At 40.5% G+C, this 19,320-nt stretch overlaps 1 protein-coding gene across 1 annotated transcript in view; it reads right to left on the bottom strand.

Annotated features, from left to right (window-relative positions):
- LOC107042457 (cryptochrome-1) overlaps positions 1 to 19,320 on the bottom strand; it is a gene marked incomplete at its 5' end in the record, with an annotated part of 374,360 nt that overhangs the window by 48,861 nt on the left and 306,179 nt on the right. The window contains 1 exon segment of the mRNA XM_015263504.1: positions 17,932 to 18,099. Within this exon segment, the coding sequence (XP_015118990.1) occupies positions 17,932 to 18,099 (168 nt within the window).

Genomic DNA, 19,320 nt, shown 5'->3' with positions numbered 1-19,320 from the left:
ATCCTCAAGAATGATCGCGCAGCTCGGTAATATCTCGGCCTAAGCCACGAAAATTCCATCGGCCCTATATAGTTAATTCTTCCCCCATCCAATTAACAAACGGAAGGCGCGAAACGCAATGTGAAGACAGAACGAGTCCAAAAATACAAAAGGGCGTCAGAACGCAAAACCAGATTCCCAATAACAAAAAGAAATAAAAAAAAGGCGTTGGAACGCAAAACCGAAGTTCTAATGAATCCAAAGTGACTCGAAATCTCTAATTATTAACCAACGACTTGACTCGAAACTATTGGCTCGATTGGGTGATTTCTCTGCGTACTTACGATTTTTCCGGTACTCTTTCCGATGATCCCGCGGCGAGCGAAGGGATTTCCCCAGAATCCCTTACAACGTTCAAACGCTTTTCCTCACTCCGTCAACAAAATAACCCTCCAATCAATGAATTATGACAAATTCCAACGTCAATGTTTCAATTTCTTCCCAACCCTACTTGTCGCTCACTTCAATCCAGTGTTACCAGATCGTAACGTCACCCCATTTAAAATTGTACAGGTTTTGGCTATAAATCGCCAGAATCTAGCAACCTTGCTTCAATCACCTATTTGGAGCCAACTTCTGATAATAGGCGTTTTCGTAAATGAAGTCTCCGGCCTTAAACATAACCTCTACCTCTGCGAATGTCCGAAAATAAAATACTAGTCAAGATTCGAATTAGAGTCAAAGAATGTCAAAAGTTAGTCAGAAAATGAAATAACCATTCAATTTAGTCGAAGTCAAATATTCGCAGGGTAGGGAACTACTACTACCCCGCGCGCTCAGCGCGTCCACCGAAGGGGCGATCAGAGGAGGCAACTCCACGTGGGTTTGAGAGGGGGATTGCCTCAGGAGAATAATGACAAAGAAGCCGGCAACTGATAGAAGATCAGCCGGTTACAGACTAGAACTCAAGCGCTGAAAATGCGCTACAATCCCACTTTCAAAAACCACGAAGCATTCCCGAACGAAATATTATTTAGGCCGAAGGTAAAAGCGATGTTAAATCGGCCAAACGTCAGCCGAGAGACAGAAATAATAATCTCGAGGACATAACACAAATGACCTCGAGATTCCAAACCGCCGGAAAATCGATAATATCACACGGCAATGGCGAAACGAGAGTTGAATAAATGATACAAAAATGCAGTCAAAATCACTGAATCTAAACAAAGTCAATAAACTATATCGCTAACAGATGAGCGGTATCCAAGAGTAAAGATTGCTTTGGACCCGGAGAAAAATATTCCTCTGTCGAACGAGAAGTGAAACCCAGCCGAAAAATCATGGAAACTCTAATGGCATCCACGCCGTGGACCAAGCTTCCGTTAAAACAAAAAGCTGTTTCACACCTCGTGAGACACACGAATTTACAATGTTCTTCTTATAGAACCACCGCTCACCGATAAAGAAGAATATTCGTCGACCAGCAACCCCCGAGGATCCGTAAAAACGGCAAAGCAGTCCTCTGACGACTCTCGGGTTCCAAAATAATTAACTGTTAGAAATTTAACTGATTTTGAGTCAACCGACAAATTTGGCACAGCGGCCACTATGATGTCCAGACGAGAAGTGCCTATTGCCCGTGCGATTAACCCACGCGACAATGCTCCGACGGGCGTCCAAGGCTCCTATTGGCCGAGCACGATGAAGGAAAACGAGTCAAATCATGTCCACTTTGTTACGAGGGACAATAATCGATTTGGAGTTAAAACCACCCCAATCATTTTCATGTAATAATAATTAATTATTCCATCGTCGGATGCATCTCCTCCTAGACGTCCAACGTCGGTCCAGGCATCCTCCGATATTTTTCTCAATCGTCAGCTGAGCCGTCCATTACCGGCCCCCGTAAGCTGGCGCCACCGCTCATCACTCGTGCGAGACTAGCCCCTACGCGGGATCATCCAAACCTCAGTCCGAGGATCCAACACTCCTCTGGACTTCACGGACCCGATAAAAGAGCCTGATAAACTCCCACGATGATCCGGCTCCATCCCACGATGTAGTCCGGTGAGCGGTGACCGAATTAGAAGCGATATAACCAAAAATTAGTTAGTATAAGGCACAACACAAATTAGTTTTCACTCTCGTCTCGCCAATGAAGTGACTTCCCGTCTGGAAATCCATAACCGCTGAACGGTCGAGGACAAAATGAAACTACCACGTTACAGCGAAAAAAGAAAAAGTCTTATAATTTGACACTGACTCAGTTATATATCGAAGTAATGGTAATGATAGATTGAAGTTGGGTAATTTCATGGGTAATTTGACTGATGAATTGGAATGTTGTGCTGCAGGTAGTTACATAAAATCATTTGTTTCTGGCAGTCCAAAGTTCTATGCTTATATTGTGTTAAAACCCGATGGTACCACTGTTGAGTGTTGTAAAATGAAGTGAAATGACGTTGAAGGCTATCATACCCTAGGTAGTATGATAGCTGCATTTAATTATAAAAAAAAGGAACACAATTTTATGGGAAAAAGCCTTTCGGCATAAAAAACCCAGATTTATTATTAATACAATAAGTTTGGAGGGTTCACTGCGAATAGCGGTGACACACGATGATTCACACACACACATACATATAACACAATGTATTTATTCGTTATTTTAATTGTTTATTACAACGGCTAGCACGTGTCCACACATATAAAGATTCAATCTACACTAAAACTTTAGTAACGCAGGCTAATTTGGGGGTTGGTTTGCGCAATCGTTGATTGCGTCCTTCGAAGCGTGGCTTCTGTGCCACGTGGAGACACAAAATCGTGTGATTTCGTGCCGTTCGTTAATCGTTCGTTCGATGGTTAATTCATGCCACTTGCGAATGAATTTCATTTCACTAGTGCACTAGTTCGTCGTTAGTTGATTTAATTTGTTGAACCCGTTGGACTCGTTTGGTTTAAAGTCAAAATGACTCGATAAAAGTGTGATTTTTGTTAGATCTCGTTGCAGGGCTTCAGTGTCGGTTTTTACTAACTGACGCCATAGCGTCTGTCGGTGCGTGTACACCCCGTCGAGCGAGAGGCCGCCGCTTGTCGCCAGCATGTGAACGAGGCCTCAAATCTTCGCAGGTGTTACGATGTAACATACTCCCGGCGAAAGCTGCGAAATGTTGTTGGAGTCGAATGTTATAGAGCAGGTCAAATGAGTTCGCATGTTTACAATTCTTGATACGCTAGATCACAACTAAGTCACAGGCAAGAGACATAGGCGAGTGCTGTTGCGTTTGTAGATGCCGCCAGCAGTTTTGACTGATGCGACTCGAGCGACGCCGTCACTCCCAGGGAAGACTTCTACGATCACTCCCAGTGGCCATCGTGCACAGGTGACCAGATCATCCATGAGGAGGACCACTGAGCCCAGTTTGAGTTCAGCAGTGGAGTCATGCCATTTATGACGAGTCTGCAATTCGTGGAGATATTTTTGTGCCACTTGTTCCAGAAATCTTGTTTGGCCTTAGTGATTAAATTGTACGTAGACAAATGATTATCTGGAACTGAAATAAATGATTTGTCGGGCAGCGCGTTGAATGGTCTACCTATCAACAGGTGAGCTGGAGTTATGGTTAAAGGATCATTGGGTTCGGCTGAAAGAGTACACAAAGGTCGCGAATTTAAGATTGCTTCGATTTCGATAAGAAAAGTGTTAAGTTGCTCATAAGTGAGCTTGTGATCCTTTAGAACGCGCTTCAAGTGATATTTGAAATTCTTTACAGCCGCTTCCCAAATCCCTCCAAAATGGGGAGACAGTGGCGGATTAAAGTGTCACTCGATGCGCTTGGACAATGCATAGTTTCCTACTACCTCCTTAAAATTAGGGGTGGAAATCAGATCGTAAAGTTCGCTAAGCTCTCTGTTCGCTGCAACGAAATTTGTACCATTGTCAGAACAGGCATATTTAGGAACTCCTCTGCGACTGACAAACCTTCGAAAGGCTGATAAAAAACCTTCTGTGGAACGATCAGTGGCAAGCTCGATATGTATGGCCTTTGAAACCATGCAAACGAACACACAACCGTAGGCCTTGAGGAAGGATCCGTTGCAATCCTTCTACTCCTTGATGAGAGTTGGTCCAAAGAAATCGATACCTGTGCGGGAGAAAGCTGGTGCTTCGTTGCCTCTAGCTCCAGGCAAATCGGCCATCGGAGCATGAACCAACTTTGGTTTCTGGCGGATGCATTCAACACATTGATGGACAAGTTTCCTAATTTGATCCTTGCCGTTTAAAATCCAGCATTTGGTTCGAATGGCGTGGAGAGTGGTTTGGATCCCTCCGTGGAGGTTTGACTGATGAACCTGTCGAATGATCATGTCCGTAACAGGATGTTTACTGGGCAACAAAATGGGATGATTTTGATTGTAGGAAAGTTTTGATCTCTTGAGACGTCCCCCCACACGGAGGATTCCCTTGTCATCCACAAATGGATGTAATTGTACAAAGGGAGTTCCCTTCAAATATGCACGGACTGCACCCTCTGAAGACTGAGTGGTTGAAAGCTTTCGAAATTCGATGGAGAATCGTTCACGCTGAACCATCAAGACGATCCGATATTCGGCTTCGTGAATTTCCTCAATAGAGAGTGGACGATTCCGAGGAGATTGTGAATTCTTCCAACGCAGGAGGCGAGCAAAAACTCTTACAAATCATTCGAAGTTCGAGAAACGAGTGTGAATGGATTCAGGTGAAATGTTAGTGAGCAGGCAGATGCTCTTTTTTAGCCCAGGCACTAGAGTGACCGAAGGTTCGATCAACCGTGGCCATTGGGATTGGTCGAGAACCTGAAATCCAGAGAGAATTTTTGACAAAGTCGGATGGAAGTTGTCCTCGAGACAATGCGTCTGGATTGTCCTCAGGTCGGACGTGTCTCCAGCTAACTTGATTTCCTAACTCTTGAATATCTGCAACCCTGTTGGATTCGAAAGTTCTTAAAAGATGAGGGGCTTTCTTGAACCAGCAAAAAACGATGGTGGAATCAGACCACAAATAAACCTGATCAATGGAGAAGTCCAACTGAGCCTTAGTTTCGAGATATAATCTTTTGAGGATGGTAGCTGCGCAGAGTTCCAATCGAGGAATGGTAAGTCCACTCAAGGGTGCTACTCGCGATTTACTGCAGACCAGTTTGATTGATACATCACCTTATGGATTGCTAGATTTGATATACAGACACGCCCCATATCCATGAATGGAGGCATCACAAAATCCATGGATTTCGACTCGAGAATGATTCGGGATCAGAATTTGTCGAGAAAATGAGATTTCTTGCAACCTTGGTAGTTGAAGTGCTAATGACGTCCATTTGGTGTGAATGTCCTGAGGAAGAGACTCATCCCAAGTGATCTTAGCCTTCCAGCAGTCTTGAATCAAGACTTTAGCGAATAATGTGACGGGACCTAGTAGCCCTAACGGATCAAAGATTTTCGATAATTCAGAGACGAGTTTGCGTTTTGTTGCAACGACGTTAGGATTAACCTGATTCAAAGTGTATCGCAACAGATCATTCTGGACATCCCATATGATACCTAATGTTTTCTGGACTGGATCATTCTTGATCAAACAGTCTAAATCGAAGAATTTTTTGTCGATGGTGTTCAGAGCTGAACGATGATTAGACGACCATTGACGAATGACAAAACCACCGCGTGATAGTAAAGGAATCATCTCATCACGGATAATTAATAGTTCATCGAAAGAATCGGCCCCAGAAATAAAATCATCGACATAAAAGTCACGAAGAAGAAGTTTACTGGCACGTGGAAAATCGTATGCTTCATCACGAGCAAGTTGCTGAATGGTACGAACTGCTAGAAATGGAGCGGCGGCTGCACCAAAAGCCACGGTGTTGAGTTGGAAAGTTCGAAGATTCCCCTCATAGGGGCATAGAACCTTTTGGAACTTTCGATCATCCGGATGAACCAGGATTTGACGATACATTTTCTCAATGTCCGCCGTGATGACATAGCGATGAGTGCGAAATCGAAGAACTTGTTCAAATATGGCGTTTTGAATGGTGGGACCAACCAGGAGGGTATCATTGAGCGAAATGCCCGTAGAAGTTTTGGCCGAAGCGTCAAACACTACACGAACCTTGATGGTCTCACTGGAGTCCTTGATGACAGCATGGTGAGGACGATAATATCCACCTTCAGTTTCATCACAAAGAGTCATATGGCCAAGAGAAATGTACTCCTCCATCACTCTGATGTACTCGGATTTCAGTGGAGGATTCGATGAAAGTTCTCGGTCTAACGAAGAAAAGCGTTTGAGGGCCTGCCTACGAGATTCACCTAGATTGAATTTGGAATCTCTGAATGGAAGTCGAACTATGTATCTTCCACTAACATCACGTTTGGTATGTGTAACATAATGTTGTTCACAAGAAATTTCATCACGAGATCGAACGGGTTCATGATCAGTCTTCGGTGTACCAGAAACGCTCAATTAATTTGTCCAATTTAACGACATTGCAAGGAATGGTTGTTGAAGAAGTCAACATTTCAGACCCTCCGGCGACAATCCAACCTAAACGAGTCTTCTGTAAGACAATGGCAGAATCTTTGTGGCAGAGTTTAATTTGACCAATGGACAAAACCGACAATGTAGTGTTAGATGCTAACAAAAGGTCGATTGACCTTCATAGATGAAACTGAGGATCAGTCAGTTGAAGAATCTTAGGGATGCTGAATTAATTTCGAGGGAACGTGTCATTAGGCACCGCATCGGCAATGTTTGGCACTAGCAAAAAATTTAATTGTTGTTTGAAGTTATCGTAATTTGAATGAAGAACTAATTGAACATAATTTTTCGAAACAGTGCACAGACCGTCAACTGCTCCGATATTAATAGAACAACTAGTTGTGGATAATTGAAGTGACCTCGCGAATCGTTCGGTGATTAAATTTACTGTGGAACAAGAATCTAATAGTGCACGTGCCATGACATAATTCCCCCGATTGTTTCGAACCTTGACGACTGCTGTGGTCATCAATTGCGAATCTGATGGGAAGGCTCCAGTCGTGCATGATGGACGCGCTAGTCATTGTTGACTGCTGCTGGATGTGGGAGTTGCTGCATCCTTGGGTTTGGACTGTTGCGAGCCTTTCTCGTTGTGCAACAGTGTGTGATGGTTGCGACTGCATTTTTTGCAACGCTTATCGCTTTTGCAAGGGAATCGATGCACCCAATGAAATTTCTGACAAGCCTTAACCTTCCTCACAAGATTCCAACGATCTTGAACCTTAAGTCCGTTGAATGTCGGACATTTGTAAAGATGATGAGCCTCCTTGCAGCTCGGAGAGACCAAAGAGGTGGATTGAGAGGCAGAAGAATCAGCTTTGGACGATGTGACGAAGGTGTGGGAAGTAGTCTTAGCAAATTTGCTAGATAATTGAAGAAGATTCTCTCCTGGTCTCTTTTTCGGATTGTGAGTACGAATACGTAGGGATACACAATCCCCAGCTTGCTGCTTGAAAATAGTAGTTTGGATGAACTCGAGAAGGTCGTCTAACTTTGGAAGCTCATCCCTCCCAAGTTTATCCTGCCATTTTCTTCTAATTACTGGAGAAAGACAGCGCTCGACGATACGAAGAATGAAATCGTCACCAGATCGAGCGCCAAGACCCTCCAGAATATGAAGATGTGGACGAGTCTTGTCCAGAAGTGTCGATAAGTCGTCAGCAGACGCCTTTGTGAACTGAGGAAGATCGAGAATGGCATTTAGATATTCTACGGCCACAATGCGTTTGTGATCATAGAAATCCAGAAGAGTTTTCCAAGCCTTTGGATAATCGTAGTCACTAGGATGGAATTGGTCGACTTTGGCCAGAGCTTGGCCAGTGAGGGAGTCGAAAAGTTGACTGTATTTCACTGCGTCACTGATGTCCGTTCGAGAATGGATAAGAGCAATGAATTTGTTCTTATATGTTGCCCAATTTTCCCGCTTACCATCGAAAACAGAGATCCGAATTTTAGGGAGCTTTGGTAGGTCTTGCCGTTCGGTAATCGTAATATTGTTGGGATTCAACGTGGAACTTCGAAGTGGCTCGACTCATTGCAACTTCGTGACTGCACTAGCCACCTCGAAATGTCGAGCGTCAATATCCACAAAAGCTTCCACTTGAGGATTCTCAGGTTGAAGTGAATTCAACTCTTCGTTGTACTACAAACAATTTTCATAAAATGTTGACAAACTGTTCAGACGCAATTTAGCATTTATGGGATCAACATTTAGGCTCTCTAGGTAGTATTCCAATTTTTCTACCTGAATGGCAAAAGTGTTCAATCTTTTTTGAAGGTACGCAACGCCTTTCGTCTCTTCTTGAGAAAATTCCATTTTTTCAAGATTAAAATTTCTGAATTTCATTATAAAAAGGCTTCTATTTTAAATTAATAGAACTGAGGTGATTTTATAGAAATTGATAAAACACTTGAAAAGATGAAATAACTGTTTTATAATAATTCAATTTACTAATTAACTGAGAAAAATCAATTATGTTCCGTTAAAATGTATCAAATAATGAACTGAAATCTTAAATAAATTGCATTAAATTGCACTGAACGTAAATTGTTTGAAAAGGGAAGATGTTATCCACAAATAAAGAATTCAATTTGGCGCGTGTTAATGCTGTGAATCCCACAAATGCGTCAGCTGACGCATGCGCGCGAACAGACTTGTCTACTCACACGACGGGAACACAGAGATGAACAATATGAACCAATGGGAAAATAACAACAAAATGAACAAAATTGAAGAATTGAATGCAAGTAAGATAAATGTGAGAGACTTATCTTTGCATTATTTTGCGATGCGGAGATCTACTGGGCGGTAATGCTTCCTGGAACGGGAGTGACTGTCGATGGATGACGATGAACGTTGTTTGACGTGATGATTCGTCGAGGACTGCTTGACAGTTTTTATAACGTTTTGTTTATTTTACGTATTTGTGCGGACACGTCACTTGCAGTTTCAACCAGGGGTTGTGAGTTCAAATCTCACAAGAGGCACCATGAAATGACGTTGAAAGCTATCATATCCTAGGTGGTGTGATAGCTGCATTAAATTATTTTTAAAAAAACACAATTTTATGGGAAAAAGCCTTTCGGCATAAAAAAACCAGATTTATTATCAATACCATAAGTTTGGAGGGTTCACTGCGAATGGGGGTAACACACGATGATTCACACATACACATACATACAACACAATGTATTTGTTCGTTATTTTAATTGTTTATGACAACGGCTAGCACGTGTCCACACATATAAACATTTAACCTACACTAAAACTTTAGTAACGCAGGCTAATTTGGGGGTTGGATGGCCCAATTGTTGATTGCGTCCTTGGAAGCGTGGCTTCTGTGTCACGTGGAGACACGAAATCGTGTGATTTCGTGCCGTTGGTTAATCGTTCGATCGATCATTAATTCATGCCACTCGCGAATGAATTTCGTTTCACTAGTGCACTAGTTCGTCGTTAGTTGATTTAATTTGTTGAAGCCGTTGGACTCGTTTGGTTTAAAGTCGAAATGACTCGATAAAAGTGTGTTTTTTGTTAGATCTCGATGCACACTTCAGTGTCGGTTTTTACTAACTGACGCGCGTACACCCCGTCGAGCGAGAGGTGCTTGTCAGGTGCTGCCACCATTTGCCGCCTACCCATAACCGTTGGCGCGGGCACATACCAGCGACAGCGGCGCCCGTAAGGTACTGCCGCTGCTTGTCGCCAGCATGTGAACGCGGCCTCAAACCTTCGCAGGTGTTACGATGTAACATGGGTGTGCGTTTAAATGTCGAAAATCGAAAGAAAATTAATTTCCGAAACCGTACGAGAACTTGTCGAACGTACAAAAGAAACTTTGCGTTTAGAGTACAATAGTATCCGTAGGACAAAAACCTATAAGGTGGTGACGCGTGGAGAGAGTAAAATTATCCGTGTTACCGGGCCCAAGCGTCGTTTGGATACCCCCACCACCACTCTTCCTTATGGTTACGAACACATTAGTAACTCTTTCATTTCGTATTCATCTTTATTCAAGTAAATAGTAGCCTTAAGCAATAAAATTGTAGAAGCAAAAAGTATGCAACAGTGTGTTGCACAGATTGCGAGGTTAAAGCAAAATATTGTTTTATCAAGAGAATGGTTGAATAAAAAGAAAAATGTCAAGAATGGAAAAGTTGTGTTATTATTGGATGTAATACACCAACAATTGGAAAATTTGTCAAAAGAAATGTTTGAGATAAACGATTTGTTAGAATTAAAGAATAATGTACCTGCAATTTGTAACAACGTTGAAAATTTCCATGTACGACAAGAAATATTAATTTGAATAAATCAATTTTAATGGAAACTGTTTTTTTTATTTTTTTAGTATAAAAGCCTTGCTCCACTTCCCTCTAGTTTCATACGCCACAATGGACACGCGGTGGAAACGTCCTTTTACAGCAATCATGTGTGGCCCTTCAGGGTCTGGCAAAACTGTTTTCGTCAAACGTTTTATAAAAGAAATTGATGAATCGTGTGATGCAAAGTTTTCAAAAATAAATTTTTATTACGCTGAATGGTAACCGGGATATTCTGATTATGATCAAAAATTTGTAGAGTTTCGTGAGGGTTTACCGGGGTTTAGAGATTTCAATGATAATACACTTAAGCTCGTGATACTCGACGATTTGATGCGTGAGTCTTCAACAGGATCAGTTGTCGATCTTTTCACCAAAGGGAGTCATCATAAGCATTTAAGTGAGATTTTGATTTCACAAAATTTGTTTCATCAAGAGAAAGGCCAAAAGGATTTATCTTTGCACACTGGGTACATTGTGGCTTTCAAAAACCCTCGAGATCGTGCGCAGATATCCCACCTTGCTAGACAAGTCGTCCCCGAGAATCCCCGGTTTGTACAAGAAGCCTATTATAACGCTACGTCACGACCGCATGGCTACCTGCTCATTTATCTAAAGCAGTCGACACTCGAAAACTGCCGTTTCCGTACCTGCGTTTTCCCCAGTGACCCACATCATTACGTTTACATCCCACGGAAGCAGAGTGATATAAATAATGGCAGTTTCATAACAAATGTACCAGTTGCGCGAGTCTCATGGCGAAAGCATTATTACAAGCACTTGGTTGATACGAAAAAGAAGAGTTTTGCGAAAAAAAAAGAAAATTATTCATCAGAGCGGTGGCTCGTTACTATCCCTTCTTCTTGGACCCGTTATCACAGCTCTTGTTTCCAAAATCATCTAAGTATGGTACATGCCAGAAAAATGGTATTACTTCCTGAAGACACCGTTAATCGGTATGCCTCAGCGACACCTAGTGCCGATTTTCCGAAACCTATGAGCGGTGGAAACTGTATTACCCTCTGCTTAAACCCCTGGTGATCCTATGAGCAGACTCCATAGCGAATTATTCCATATTTTAAAAAATAAGAGTCCGAAGGATGATCGGGCAAAATGGAATGAATTTCATGAAATTTTTGAAAGATTTTTATTTCATATTAATAATGATCGAGAGGAAGCCGAACCACCCTCTGAACCAAACGTCCCAGAGGTCGAAAAAAAAATACCCTCTGTCGATATACCTGAACCGGTTGGTTACTTTGAAGAAGCTATTGTCAGTTCAATACGCAAGACATTCCGTAAAAAAGCTACCGGGTTATTGAAATATATAAAAACTGCAGATGTTTTCAAAAGGGTAGGCAGAAAAAATAGCGGAAGGAAAAAATAGCCGATAGATGTAACACGTGTTGTGCGTAGTAGGCGACAAAATGATCGGTCATTTTCGGGGTAAGCGGAAAAAATGACCGAAAATGAACGGTCATTTTGTCGTTTACCACACACGACGCGTGTTACTACACATCGGCTATTCTTTCCTTCGGCTGCTTTTTCGTACATTCTTTCAAAAGACTCAGTTGGGACTCGCACGGTGAAGTAACCATTGACGGCAAGAAAATATCAGAATCTAGCATTATTGATCTCTTGAACGACGCTTTGAGGAAGCGAAAAAAAATTCAACCAGTGGGAAGAGCTGAATACATTCGATTTTTTCAATCGGAATCCTTCTCGTGATTTTGTCACAAATCAATTGTATTAAAATCCTTTCCACGATCCATCACACACAGCGAGAGCAAGTTCACCACCTGTGAAAAGGGCACGAAGGCAGTTGTTCAAATCTCCTAAGGACAATCATCGTACTGCTAAATCACACCACTTGGAAGAGCGTAAAGAATTAAAACGAAGGGCTTCTACGACTCTACCAAACCGAAAATGGGAAAAATTATAAATGAGACACTCAGTGGAGATTATTTTGATCCATTAAATCCTGTGTCATTTTGTGGTGCACGTAGTACTTTAGTCAAATATAAAAAGAAATTTCCAGAAAAAGAGATGAAAAATTGATTGAATGCTCAAAATACTTATATTCTTCACAAACCCATCAGATATAAATTCCCTCGAATGCATTATAATGTTTCTCATATTGATCAAGTATGGGAGGCGGATCTTGTTGATTTACGATCATTAAATTCTGTTCGATGCTGGGTCTGAGATCTGTGGAAATTATGAGCGATGGGCAAGATAAAAACGGATTCTAACGGGAGCGGGAGAAGGTCCACAAATCACTGCACGTGCAGGTCGGTGACAAAAGTCAATTTAATTATAAAAGTCAGATATTTACACGTGCTAGCTTTAACTATAATTAACGAGATGGTCAAAACAAATGCGCGAGTCACAAAATTATTAAATAAACGCAGTTCACAGAATTTAGATAGCGCAGGGCAATTATTGCTAAGAACTTGAGCAAAATAGCGACTTCGCGGAAAACTGATATACACTGTACGATGGCCGATATGCAAATGAGGCCGATTGAAAGACCGCAAGGTGGCAGGTGTCGATCATCGTGGGTCCAAACGTGCCCCAATTTAAATGAGGGCGTTTGCTGGACACCTGTACATCAAGTGGCGCCTCAGGTGTCGGTGAGAGGCCACTGGTCAGTTCAGTCGGTTGCGCAGGTCAGTTAGGAGAAGGCATGCAAGCATGCGAGAGGAGCGAGTGTGTGTGAGTGTGTGAGGAAAACAATTCGTTGGAAAACCGAACAAATTCATATAATGATAATGTTTTGTATTTACTTGTTGTTATCGATGTACTCAGCAAATATGCATGGATGGAGCCTATTCGAAATAAATCAGCTAATGAAGTATTGGAAGGTTTCAAACGTTTATTCAAACGTAGCAATAATCTTGTACCTCTTTGTATCCAAACTCATCGTGGAAAAGAATTTGTGGGGAGTGTAGTGCAGAAATTTTCATCTGAGAATAATATTCAGTATACAGTGTCACGACAGCCGGATATAAAAGCAGCCGTAGTTTAACAATTCAACCGTACATTAAAAGAACGTATGTCGAGATATTTTACTTTTAAAAAAACACATAAGTATATAGATGTTTTACGAAAAATTGTTGATGCATATAATCACACAATTTATTCTGCTACCAAGATGACGCCTGCATCTATAACTATGAATAATCATGGAGAAGTTTGGGATAACATTCAGAAACGTTATAAAAATATCAAACCCCGCATACGACCCTTTATGTATGAGGTGGGAGACTATATTAGAATCCGTCAAGCTAAGGCAGCCTTCCAGAAAGGTTACGAAGGAAATTGCGCCGATGAGCTTTTTCAAATAAAAAAAACTCATCTACGTCAGAATATTCCTATTTACGAATTGAATGATTTGACTGGTGGGGATATTGACGAATTCTTTTACGAACGTGAATTGGCTTTGGTGAATAAAAATATCGAAAAAGAACAATTTGAGATTGAAAGTATAATTCGTAGTCGGGGTAAAGGGAAATATAAAAAAGTTTTAATCAAGTGGAAGGGTTATCCCGATTCATTCAATAGTTGGAAACCAGCGGATAGTGTTGTTAATTTAACATAAACGAATCAGATTTTTATATCACACTATCAAGTGATAGTTCTGAAGAATATTATCCTGAGAAAACAGTGTCTCATTTTACAGCACATTTATCAAGAATTATTATATTGCAAGGAGAATGGAGAGTGGCACTTTGTGAAATTAATTTTCCGAATAGTTTTCTTCATTTGAATGAAAACGAGGCATCAATTACTTTTATACAAAACTCTGTGGATAATAATGGTATACAGGGAGTCCCATGGGAATGTGTGAAGAATGTTTGATTATTTTTTTTTACTCGAAACAGGGAAAAAGAGAAGGAATACAGTTCCTGATAGAGAAGAGTTGTCATTTTTATTTCACTGTATATTANACGAGGCATCAATTACTTTTATACAAAACTCTGTGGATAATAATGGTATACAGGGAGTCCCATGGGAATGTGTGAAGAATGTTTGATTATTTTTTTTTACTCGAAACAGGGAAAAAGAGAAGGAATACAGTTCCTGATAGAGAAGAGTTGTCATTTTTATTTCACTGTATATTAATTATTAAAACATGTAATTCACCCAACAAAAATAGTAGCTTACAAAAATTGTACATGACAAGTGCGATTAATAGTAAAGGTTTTTGAGATGAGAACCATTAACACTGGCGCAATAATCCAAACGTTTCCTAAAACCGTGGAATACACGTTCTAATGTTTCCTGTGGAATACCGTGAACAGTCTTTTTAATGTTGTTTATCAAATTTTCGATTGTTTTTGGCTTCTTTGCGTAACAAGAATCTTTTATGTAACCCCACAAGAAATAATCACACGGATTCAAATTTGGTGAATAGGGTGGCCAATCTATTCCCCCTCCACAAAATTTTGGATATCCTAAACCAAGAACTCGACCGCGATAAACTGTATTAAGAATTTCAAAAACTTCGTGAGTACGGTGGGGAGCTGCTCCATCCTGCATAAAATAAAACCCATTGACAAGCCCTCTTTTTCTCGCATGGGGGAAGAATTTTGTTCCCAACATTCTTTTGTACTCATTCCCGGTAATGGTTGATTCAAAAATGTAGATAGACACCCTTCATGGAGAGAGCAGCCCAAGCAGTGAATTTCTGTGGATGAGCAGATTTCGTAACCAAAAAATTGGGTTTTTCAGATCCCCAAACTCTCAAATTATTTTTGTTCACGTAGTTGTCTAGCCAAAAGTGTGCCTCGTCAGAAAAAACAATCGCTCTTTCATGCAGCTCGCCATTTTAGAACATTTGTGTCATTCTTTCACAAAATTCCTTTCGTCTCAGAATCGCCTCCTCTGTCAAACGCTGACACATCAATATTTTATATGGATGAAGTTTCAAAAAAACGTGGACGATGCGATGCAACGTTGATTTGGTCAATTTTAAATCTTGAGCGGCTCTCCGAATGGACGAGTTGGGATTTGCCTTGAAATACTGTTCAACTTCATCGACCTTCTCCTCTGTTGCAGCAGAGAATGAGGGACCTGGAAGAGTAGCTCTACAATCATCCAAAGTGCCGTATTCCTCGAAATTTTCAATTATTCTAGACAAAGAATATTATCATGACTAGAAACCAACGGGATTTCTACGACAATCTGTAATGTGTTTTGTTGTATCACACAATCAATATGAAAAAAAAATTATTCTAACCTCCTCAAAGTGGTTTCGCTAGCAACTCGTTTGGATCCAAATTTAGTACGAAACCCTCTAACAGCTTCATAGTATTTTTTCCCTCTCGAATAGAAGCACTCGATGAAATATCTTTTTTCTTGAATTGTCAAATCACTTATTACTGATAACAAACAAAAGGCTCCTGCCACAGTTGGAATAAAACTGACTGGTCCCTAGTAAACGTAACATAAACGTAGAGGGTCAAGGTTATTTTGGATGAGTCGGCAGATGAGTTTAGTTTTCACACATTCCTATGGGACACCCTGTATCCTCTCAATGTGTCATACCTCACGGTGTTTTTCCTGATCTAGACACTTTTGTTCGTGGTATTAACAGAAATATATTGCTAGTAAAACATTTTCAATTTACTTATGATAAAATGATAAATTGATTAATTTCGTTATGATTAAACGTGTATGTAAATCTGATCAATGCTCGGTTTTGATTATACGTGGGCAGGAATTGAATTCCGGAATTTAGCGTTTAAAGTGGGCAAGTACCCAGCTAGTCTCGAAAAAGGATTGCCCGAGAATCTTTTTATTTACACGGACATATGCATATAGTTGGGTCTGTGAAATCACCACTGTTGAGAATTGTACCATTTAATTCAATTAATTGTCTTCACGGATCAAATTTTTCAAAAAACTTTGATCCTTTTTATTATCCTCTGTTACATACTTCATTTCAAAGTATTGAAATAGATATAAGGGATAAGTATATGCGATTGATACCATTCAAGTACGCACCACTACACGTGACACTTCATTTCAAGAGAGTAGAATAAATTTGAGAAGATGGTTCAATTCGTTACTTATTATGATAATCAAGTTGGGGGTGGTAGCCATCTTGGAGGTTATGTTTACGGAACATTTCATAATCATCAAAGAGGTTTTGGTGTCGGAGCATTTCTGAGCTAACCAAAGACCGTTACCTTTCCCCAGAAATCTAGTTTTCTCCCTTTTTGAGTACGTTTTAGAGATTTTCGAATTGGTTAGAACTGATTTTGTGGACTTCTCCGGTTTGGTAATTCCGGCTAAAAATTACCTGGCGCCCATAGATTTTTGCATTTTTGAGTTTAACTAGATTAAGGGGAAGAAGGGCGAAGGTAATAGGCATTTTTAACCCCCATGAGAAAATGTCACGTTACACCCGATAAATGAAAATCGTATAGTGTGAGATCAGGAAATCGAGGCAGCCACTGCACAAAACCACCTCTACCAAACCAATGATTGGAGAAAAGACGATTGTCAAACTGATGGAAAATGAATAGTAACAACCCGCTACGAAAACCGTTCTTTCGTACATAGTTGGAGGCCATTTGTGTTCAATTTATCAATTGCTTTATTACTAGGGAAACAATATCCTAGCGCTTAGACGTGCTCCGGGAGCCTGAATATAGATAAAATCATTTCGGCTTATTTATAGAAAATCAATGAAAAAATAACGAAATAGGATATAGTTGAATTCACCTCAATGAGATGTACAATTTTCAGAGGGGTTAAAAATTATATTGTCTTTTGAATAAACTGATTTCTGGCCTGCAGCATAAAAACATGAACAATGGGAGCATAAATTCTATCTGCACCGAGTGTCCTCTTCCACATCCCACAACATTCGGTAGACTTGGTTTACTGTACGACTCCTCCATGGAGAAATTTTTAACGGTCCGGTTTCAAATGGAACCCCTTGTATAATGTGTTATTTATTTGTATATTATTATCGAGTATCTGTGATGATATCACTTATGAACTTACTTTACTTAGAAACCTCACAATTAAGGTTTTCTCGAGAAATTTTTTTTTCTTGTTTCACAAATTTTTTTTTCTTCTTGTAGAAGGGGAAGTAATGTTGTGATATTAATTTTCGTATGTTACCGCGCTAGTGCCTCTGCTGTCTTTCACACGCCGCTGACACTAGCGCGTTCGAGCATTTGTTCTCGGTGGCACTCGGATGCCATCGTCCTACGTTAGAGCGATAGAGAATGGCATTCACCATTTATCCCATGTAGTTCAAATATCATTCCGCACAAGTTAAAAATCATGTTCTGCCCTGAAAGTGCACAAGACGCGTGTGTTCAAATAGATGTGAACATTCAGACTGTACCACAACTATTTTCTTGTTCTGGTTAATACTGGCAATGGTTAAGTTCACATAGAATAACTCATGTTCAAATTGAGTGATTCCTTAGCAATATTTAAGACAAGAAACTGGCTCATTGTTTATGGTCGACGGAAAGCGAATGGTATACCATAGATATTCTGATGGCTCTATCATTGCAAAGTTTACTCACATTGGCCCATTTAGCAAGTGCTTCAGCATTCTTATCCCACGGAATTTGTAGGCAAATTGGATTCCCCTGCATACGGTCGAAGTTTGGATTTTTCGTCGCTGCACAGTAGAAAAACTCGCGCCACAGCAGTTGACCGTGCAACGAAAGTGGTGGCATAGTTTTTTTTATCTTGAAGTATGAAACATAAAACATTCAAAAAGTTTAATAGAAACATATCAATGAATCAATAACTTCTTTAGGCCAGATAATTGCTTTACATTCAGTTTAACTGACGGAACTCAAGCAGAACATTGTTTTGTTTTATTGTCATTTTATGACGCTTTGCCTCGGTTTGGGTATCCTGCGATGACGATCAATACTTTAAGTGGTTAGATCTCACCATTCTACCCGGCCGGGTTTTGAACTCGGAACCTTTCGCATGTGAGGCAACGAACTTACCCACTGCGCCAAGCTACCGGGCGTGCAAAACATTGTTGAATGAATATAAATAAGTTTATTGAATATAAAGATACAAACATCTTTGTTTCAATCGGGCGGACGCTCGGTACATAATAATACAATATTCTTCAGTAATGAGTGTAATTGGGCATTTTATGATTTATTACTATTTTCCTGTGCTAAATACATACTCGAAGGAGTTTCCGTGCTGAAAAGTTATAGCTTTAGATCCATTTTAGCAGGGTCTGGCTCTGAGTATTCAGCTGTTGAGTGTGAAGTAGTACAGGGTTTTCATAACACTAATTTTGTTACATTTCAATATTGTCGCTAGGTTAGGGTTGATTGATATTTTTACTCGGTCCATAGAATCGTGGAGTTTGATCCTTTATACAGAGTAAAGGGGGCAGTACAACCCGAGTAGAAATTCTGTTTAGGTCTCGATCAGAAACTGATCAAGTCTGATCCGAAATTCTGATCAGGCATGTTACGCCTCTGCCTTATATTTTTCCACTAGGGTTTCTCCGCCTTCCATCATTAGGCATTAATTAAATGTAATTTTTTGAGAGAAAAAATTAGTAACTTCCTAGCCAGGAATCGAACCCGGGACCTCCCAATGTCCCGTTGGATGCTCTTACCATCTGAGCTACCAGGACACTTACGAATTTCACTCTCAAACTGACTCATACCCGAGTGGAAATTCTGTTCAGGTCTCGATCAAAAACTGATCAAGTCCGATCCGACATTCTGATCAGGCATGTTACGCCTCTGCCTTATGTTTTTCCACTAGGGAAAATGAAGTGGTCAAGTATATCTAGGCTATCAGATTGGCCGCACGAAATACAGAGATTATTTGGATGGAAAACATAGTTATTGGAGTTTACGTTATAATATGATGAATATCATGTACTGTTCCTCGCCTGAAGTGACCGCGGTTCATTGGGGGGGGGGGGG

The sequence above is a fragment of the Diachasma alloeum genome, unplaced genomic scaffold (assembly GCF_001412515.2).
Source record: "Diachasma alloeum isolate Michigan unplaced genomic scaffold, Dall2.0 Dall_scaffold_00471, whole genome shotgun sequence".
Classification (NCBI taxonomy): domain Eukaryota; kingdom Metazoa; phylum Arthropoda; class Insecta; order Hymenoptera; family Braconidae; genus Diachasma; species Diachasma alloeum.
The sequence above is the reverse complement of the archived record's forward strand: the minus strand, read 5'-3'. Positions and strand labels throughout refer to the sequence as shown.